Source organism: Pyrus communis, chromosome 11 (assembly GCF_963583255.1).
Source record: "Pyrus communis chromosome 11, drPyrComm1.1, whole genome shotgun sequence".
NCBI lineage: Eukaryota > Viridiplantae > Streptophyta > Magnoliopsida > Rosales > Rosaceae > Pyrus > Pyrus communis.
In genome coordinates, this window is record NC_084813.1 from 9,190,903 (window position 1) to 9,199,287 (window position 8,385).

General features: G+C 39.2%; 1 protein-coding gene across 3 annotated transcripts; it reads right to left on the reverse strand.

The window, feature by feature from the left end:
- Positions 1–5,744: 5,744 nt before the first annotated feature.
- Positions 5,745–7,414, reverse strand: LOC137708249 (protein transport protein SEC13 homolog B-like). 3 transcript variants are annotated; one of them, XM_068447286.1, is made up of 2 exons: positions 7,322–7,414; positions 5,745–6,906 (listed from the first exon to the last, which is right to left on the reverse strand). In XM_068447286.1, the coding sequence occupies exon 2, from the start codon at positions 6,873–6,875 to the stop codon at positions 5,970–5,972; it is 906 nt and encodes a 301-aa protein (XP_068303387.1). In that variant the 5' UTR covers positions 6,876–6,906; positions 7,322–7,414; the 3' UTR covers positions 5,745–5,969. The 3 variants fall into 3 exon arrangements, with proteins under 3 accessions (XP_068303387.1, XP_068303388.1, XP_068303386.1); XM_068447287.1 differs by having other exon boundaries at positions 5,745–6,880; positions 7,322–7,410; XM_068447285.1 differs by having other exon boundaries at positions 5,745–6,886; positions 7,322–7,405.
- Between the last annotated feature and the right edge of the window lie 971 nt (positions 7,415–8,385).

Genomic DNA, 8,385 nt, shown 5'->3' on the forward strand with positions numbered 1-8,385 from the left:
CTTACTTATATCCAACTTCAATGCCATCACCCCATTCCACCCATTGTTCTTTCTATGCATATAGTGTGCAATCTCCAAAGCTACCAAACAATTATCCAAAATTAACCGTCCCAGAATAAATGCACTTTGAGAGGGTGACACAATATCCGGCAAGATGACCTTCACCCTATTAGTAAGAACTTTGGAACAAATCTTGTAAATAACATTACAAAGACTAATCGGCCAAAGTTGAGTCATTAAGGTAAGATCAAGTTTCCTAGGAATTAAAGTAACATGGGTATAGTTAATTTTCCTAAGCACACGCCCATATGAAAGGATAAACCTGACCCCATCACAAACATATTGTCCCACAATCTCTCAATGCTTCTGATAGAAACCATGTGACATACATTAGGTCCTGGAGCCTTAGTCGGATGCATTTAGAAGAGTGCAGACTTAATTTCATCATTTGAAATCAGCCTAAGGAGTTCTTGGTTCATTTCTTCCGATACCTTAGGAGCCACAACCCTCAAAATTTTCGTCGCATCCATCGCACCCTGAGAATCACATAGTTTCGTGAAATACTTCACAATAATAGCCTCCATTCCTATTTTATCCTCATGCCAATTCTCGGCCTCATCAAATAACCCATGCAATACGTTTCTCCTTTGTCATCAATTTGCTTTCTGGTGAAAAAACTTCGTATTTTGATCACCAAGCCATAGCCAATTTTCCTTAGACCTCTGACGCCAAAAAGCTTCTTCTTGTGCAAGTAACGAACACAACCGAGTATATAACTCATGCCTTTGGGCAATAGTTGCTCGGTAAAAGGTTATCCAAATAAAGAGTTCAACTTGTCTTCCGTTTCTGAAAGTTCCCTAGGAATTGAACATTCTATGGTTTTTGCCCAGTTAGTCAACTGGATTCATGTTGCCTTAATCTTCTCCGTGACTCGGAACATAGGTGAGCCCTGAAAGTCCGACGCCCACCCTTGTTGTACCGCAGCCCCCCATCCATCCTTAAAAGACCATTCTTCCTCATATCAAAAAGGTCCTTTTAAATTTAACTCTTCTCTTTTGAATCCAGTCTAACAAAATTAGTATATGATCTGATGAGGCAGGCTTTAAATGGGTGACTTTGAAATGTGGAAACAAATCAATCCAACTCTGTTTTGCTAAGACTATGTCCAAATGAACTTTAATTCCACCACTCCTGGTCGTAACCCAAGTGAACTTATTACCCACAAACCCTAAATCTTGTAGTTGGCAACATGTGAGCTCATTTCGAAAACCCTCTATTTGTCATTCGCTTCATAAATCACCTCCTTCTTGCTCCTCGGCCCACAAAACCTCATTACAATCCCCTATGCAACACCATGGAAAGTTCGAAGTATCCCGCAGACATTGAAGCAAACACCACGATTTATGTTTTTCAGTTTCTGTCGGAAAACCATAAAAGAAAGTAACTCTCGAGTAATTTGCATCTCCTATATGCCTTTAACCTCCAAATCAATATGATTAGAGGAATAAGATATTAACGAAAGATTGGCCTCCTTTCTCCATATAGCACCCCCTCAATGTCCCGAACTCGGTACTATAAATGCAAAATCAAACTTCAATTGTGACTTTAATCTCTCCATATGCTCCGTCGAGCTTTTAGTTTCACACAAAAAAATCACCATAAGATCTTTAAAGAGAACAAGTCTCTTAAGCGCCCGAATTGCCCGGAGGTTCCCAAGCCCCCAGCAATTCTAGCTGATGTAACTCATTAGGCTTGGTGGGGTTGATCTCCTCCGTCAGCCGCCACTGCTAAAGAACTCATCGATTATGAAGTAGCATGTTTCTTTGTTGCAGGGAAATTCCACACCTCATCTTTCTCACATATACCTCCCTTCCCAAGCTCCAGGGGGATAAATTGTTCTGGTTTTGACTTCCTAATTTTCTTTCTACGAAACACACTTCATATAGGGTGATCACCCTATTCAGCACCAAGCCCAAAGATGAACGGTGCTTGAAAGGATCAGACCCCAGAGAAAGAGAAGAATCATCCCGTGCAAAACTGGCCTCCCTTTTAGCCATCTCTCTAGAATCGTCTCCTGACAAAGAAAGTGTTAAATTCCCTGTAAAAACCTCGTTCACTTCCTGAGCTGACACATCATCCCCCACTCTTGGCGTAATTTCTATCCCAAACAAAAACAATGGCTACGATACAAGTGTCCTGTTGCCCTCAGTAATAAGTGTCATATTCTCATATTAGGTCCAAGTATGCTTCGTCGGCATATATGGTAGCAATGCCATAGTATCAACTAACATGTCGTTATCATTAAAAACTTCATTAAGATCAGGTATGTGGTTCCCTTCCTGACCATTCTCCCCACACAACATGGGTTCCTTTGCTGCCTTATGCATAGGGTCATCCAATTCCTCCGACGACGGTGCTTTCATCACCCAACCACCATCAGAATCGAGCCCAAACCTTTTACTTGCAGATCATCTGTAATCTTTCTCTAACACATCATCTTGAAACCATTTACCATATGGTTTAGCCATATCGTCAACTCATTTACTGTTATATCGCTCACATTGATCCTTACCATGATCCATCATTTCGCAAAGAAAGCAAGTTAACGGCAATTTCTCATAACGAGCATCAATATTCATAGTCGTGCCTTCCAGTTGTACAAACATGTACTGTCACAAATGCCTCCTCACATCCAGCCATACCCTGACTCTAAGAATACTACCAAACTGCTCATCCTTGCGACTTTGGTCCGCAAGAACATACTCTCCATGAGGTTCCCTAAGAACTTACCCATTGGGCGAGTCATATAACACTGAACCCAAAACTTTTGAGAATACAGTAGGACCCTAGCAAGATATGCCAGATTATCTGCCTCCCCAAGTACTAATAGATACTGCTTATTATATAACCAAGGTCTTCCTCTCATAATGGTGGTACGCTCTTGCATGGAATTGAATCCAAAGGCAAATCGATCTTCCTCTAAATCAGTCATAACCACATTCGCTTTAGGGCGCCAGGGATTCCTCATTTGTCTCTTAAAACTCTCTTTGTTCACCGGTTTAGAGGAAAGTACCTTTCCCACAAGAAACACTCTCAACGACTTCAAGGACGAAGCCGCCTTTTTATCAATCACAATCACCTTATGTTCTTCCTCCGTAATAGGAAACTGGCCTGCAAACTTTGACACAATGTCCTCCATTAACATCAAACCGTTTGTGACCCAAAGCCAACTTTGTGTGCAAAGCCTTAAACACCGAACAGAGAAGTGTAAAAGTTTTCCCCACACCATGAATTATCCAGGAGTCGCACACCTCCCTATGCCTGCCTCCTCACTGTGAAAGAGCGACTTGAAACCACGAAACCCTAAAATTTCAGATAGTCGCCAGTCACCCTTCTAGGGTTAGCAAGAAACCTAGAGAGCCTTTCTCTTTTACCTATAATTAGAATTGAATGATGAATGACTAATTTTCTTATAGACTGTGATAGTATATGGAAGGTAATCTCATGGGAATTGGGGCATATTTGCTTAGAATTTGGCAAAGTAAAGTTTTTTCCCTTACATTTGAATTCTCCAATCTAGGAAGGTAGTGAGAGAATGTTGGGAGAAGTTTCTAAATTATGTTACTTTTACTATGTTCTCAATTCAATAAATACTTAGTCAATTATGTAGTAAGTACGAAAAAAAATGACACAATTGAGATACTAAAACACTTTTTACATTTAGAAATGGTATTGCACTCGTTTTCGATGAGCTAAAATGAGGGTATAGTCCATTGTTGTATCAGGTCATTTCCTCATAAACTCTTTTTTAACTTTTCACTTTGAAATTACTATCAAAACTATAAACACATTTGTTGGGTACTTTTGAAATTTTAAATTTCATGTAAAAAAATGTTTGGTGTCATCTTTTTTTTTATCGTGAAACATGAATTTATTGATCTAATTAGGGGAGTCTAGCCATAAGTTAACAATAAGTCAATAGCATTAGGAATAGGAGGGAAGAAGCAATTAGGATAAAATCAAGAAAAGTGAAAACCCTGCACTAACTGGCCACGTGGAAGTGATCAAGACCGTTGTTTAATTAAGTGAGCTGTAAGCATCGTGCTCAAACGTGGGTGGGGAATATAAACAACATGATAGGGCAAATAGCAATGGAAAGTAGAGTTAATTCCAAGTTAAAATAATGGAAAAATGAGGGGGAAGAAAACTTAATTAAAGCAAAAGCACAATTCCCAAAGGGCAAAAAATTATTAGGAGCAGAGGAATCCGGCTGTAAACTTGGACATTATTGGAGGATCACAGCGACAAAACATGCAAACAGATCGATTCTATAGGCTATAGCCTACGGGGGTTGAAAATTGTACTTCAATTTGTTTTATTTTTCTTTGTGTATGCTAATTACTTCATTATTTTTGCAATCAATTATCTCATAATATGCCACTTAGTACTTCGGTATAAATATTTTAGGTTCGATTCTTACCAAATATAAATTTAAACTACATTACTACTAACTCATTATGAGATTTAACCTAATTTCTCATCCCCTTGGTGTACATATATCCTTTGTTCCAAAAAAAAAAAAAAATACCCAATAATGTAAACTACCACTAGAACTCACTTTGTCAACCAAAATATAGTGAAAAGACTATTTAGTATTTTATCACACAAAAATATGATGGTCAATAATGTAAATTTACAAATCTAAATTTTACCTTTTTTTTATCAAATCCCCACATGCCGTTGATTTTAAAATATATCTAATATTAGAAGAAAAAAACAAAAATAATCCAAAAACCTCCCACTCTGACTCCCACCCACATTCTCTCTCTCCCTCTCTTCTTTCAATTTTAAAAACAAAAATAAAAAACGTTCATACAAACAAAGTGTATAGTTATATGCTAGTATAGCAGTAATCAAAGTTGGCTAGTCGCCTTGCCACCTCCGGCTTGGATGTTCCCTTCTTCCATTTTTTTTTGTTTATTTGCCAATTTTTCTTCTACCTTGTTGATTTTTTTGGGTCAATCTACATTTTCTCATTCTGGTTCCATCACATAATATTGTTTGATGATCACAATGATCTATTTTCTCGGAATATATGAGTTTACTTAAGTTTAATAGAACAATGTCATACATTCTCTGTACTCAAGTTAAAATCTTATTTTCAATCGTTTAGACGGATTAAATGTAAGGGGTGTGATATCCACACACCCCATTCTACAACACAAATTGATTAATAATATGCAAATGTCCGGATCAAATTTAGTTGAGCTTCAAAACGTGTTAGGAAGATAATGCACAAAGAAAAGAAAAGAAAAGAAAAGAAAAGAAGTTGCTATAGCTTCAAAACGTGTTAGGAAGACAATGCACAAAGATGATTAATGACCTTGGTATCCCAACACAAATTTTGGACTCGAAGAATGCCCCAGCCACTTTATGCAACGAATTTGCAACACACACAAACACATAATTCGTTAAGTAATACAATTCTACAATACGCAGAATACGCAGGCGTCATACCATCAATACAACAACAAAACCGCAAGACCTTTAAATGAATAGAGACTAAAACAAAGAAGAAAATGAAGATGTGAACTTGGCTCCTCATTTCATTTGACAAATGCAGCATACAAACAAGCATATAACTTACATCACCTTGAGTAGTTAGAGTAACTTGCAAGTATGCAATGTGTAATGTGCGGCTGCAAAAGAATTTGATAAACATCGAAAGACAATAAGATCATGCAAATCAAACCACGTCCAAATGTCAATAAACACAAAACAGTCAAACTGAGTGTACTGCATATTGCTCGAAAAGATGTATCTCCAGCGACATGGTAGGAAATTTTTCGGGTTCATCAACATTAATCAAAAGTGATCAATTTTATGATACTTTGATGAAAGGAGCTATGTTGATAAAGAGGTTCAGATATAATCTGCTGTAACAGAAGCAAAATTTCAAAAACAAGTTTCTATGGCTCAACCGTTGTCACCTGTTGCCACTCGCCATCTACTTCTTCCTTCCATAATGTCACGATGTTGTTCCCATCAGCCACAGCCAATATGTTTCCAGTCAGCGACCATGAGACCCTCCAAACAGGTGCATTGAAATCATGTAGCACCTTACCTTCCCATTGATCCCCATCCTTGCCCACAGTCCATATAATCACTTTACCATCCTGTGAGGCACTGGCAATCGTAGATTTCGGTAGTCCCAAGTTGGGTGCCCAAGCAACATCCCTGACCCAATCAACATGCATTTGAAGAGCCGGAAAGCAGTCCAGCTTCCAAACGCCATTACCAAGCTTCCACACTTTTACAGTATTATCACAGCCACCGGAACACAGCTTCTGAACAGGGTCAAGCAAACCAGAACCAACAAGAGCACCTGGGGCTGTTGAGGGAGCCCAAGAAACAGAGGTGACACCAACTGGGTGAGCTTGATCGATCCTCGAGGTATCCCAGCCACCATCCGACCTTGCAGTGAAAACTGAGATGTTCCCATCAGAAGAACCACACGCCAAACAAAGACCGAGTTCATGAGGAGCCCAAGCAATCGAGTTCACAGAGGATTTGTGGTCATCAAAAACATGAACTTGGGTCCATTCATTCTGATTACCTTCCTTCCACAGTATGACACGCCCATCATAAGAACAGGAAGCAAGTAAAGACCCAAATTTCGGATGAGCCCAAGCAACCTGCCAAACCGGCCCCTGGTGACCAGTAAGGGTTGCAAGATGCTGAGAGGACGAATTGCTCACCCCAATTATCTTAATTGTGTTGTCGGATGAAGCTGTGGCGAGGCGCTTACCATAGTAATCCATGACCACATCATGGACTGTGTCCTGGTGACCAGTCTCAACCTTTTGTGCAGGCATTTTCTCTACTCCTTTGTTAATGTTTCAACAACTTCAGATCAATAAGATCACCGAAAATTCAATAAAAATAATTATAATCTTATAAATTCTAATGACCCCTCCATAGAATCCCGAATCCTCCAATTACGAGATCATTAGTTTTTTTTCCTCAAAAACCCATCTGTTTGGTTGCCGAGAAAATTCGATACAATATATCAAAATGTAGAAAGAAGCAAGATGGTTTCGTGTTTTCAGCATTAACATTAACGATATCAGAAAAAAAATAAAAATAATAAAAACAAAAAAACAATCAAACAGAGCAAATACCCAAATTATGTACTCAATATAATCAGCAAAATTTCAGCACTGAGATCTCCCAACAGGAATATCACATTCATGCTAAAACACTACGCAACACCCAACCCAAAATCCTACAAGAAATGCAGTAAAAGAGCAAGGGATCTAACCAGGGATCCAAACGACGCAGTTTGAGAAAGAAGCGGATTGCGAATTGTATCTGCTGCTGCGAAACGAAGAGACTCGCACAGGAAGAAGACTTCCCTCTGCTTTCAGTTTCTAAGCATTCAACGCTTTTGCTGAAATTAGGCCCATTATTCCCCATAAGCCCAATACCTGGAGAAGAGTGGCCCATTGGGCTTGAGAGACAGGCTTGATAAACACGCAAGGTGATATGAGTGCATCGGTGTGCCACGACATGGCCGGGGACGCCACCGAGGAAATCGCCCCACCCTGAATCAAAAGCCATCATGGCGTTTCGCCGCCACGTCAACGATTCAGTAATCGAAGTCATGCACCCTTCGTGGGCCCCATCATTTCCTTGTCAAGGGTCATGCCTTGTCCCCTCTCCTTCCCTCCGGGCCCACGTCGAGCCCACCATCTTCATAAAGCCACTTCTGCAGCTCCTCCTCCCCACACACGACACTCTTTTACTATTTGACAATTGCTGTCACGGAAATGTTATGTAAATATGTATATAACATAATGTGTATGTCGACAGTATTAATAGGGCAATTTGAGCATGCATGATGTGTTGGAGGAGAAAATTTTCGGTGTTATCAGAACACAAGTTAGTATATCATATTTTATAACATAATAATCTTAGAAATGCATTTTTAAACATCTTATCAATTGTATGACGATGTACGGTATATCGGCTGGTGCTTTTGTAATACTGAAAAATCTATAGTGTTGGAGATAGGGCGTTGAAGATGGACGGGGGTGCATGATTGTTGTGGTCTCATAGTCAATGTTCGTACTGTACCTACGCCTCCAATAGTAGTCTTTATCACTCTCCTCAACTTAATTTACTGGTTGAGGTTTGGTGGGTTATGAAATGAATCATACTTTTATGAAGGTGTAAGAAATATTTCTATCAATAAATAAAACCATAAACAACATTGACAAGGAATACGATCAGATCACAAGCCAATAGAAACATAATTCAAAATCTAGTTGATGATTTACCCATACAACTCGAGTTTGAAACTCTCGTTTCTCCTAATTATTGTCA

Coding starts and splice junctions, on each gene's coding strand:
- LOC137708249 (XM_068447286.1), bottom strand. CDS start 6,875: ATGCCTGCACAAAAGGTTGAGACTGGTCACCAGGACACAGTCCATGAT.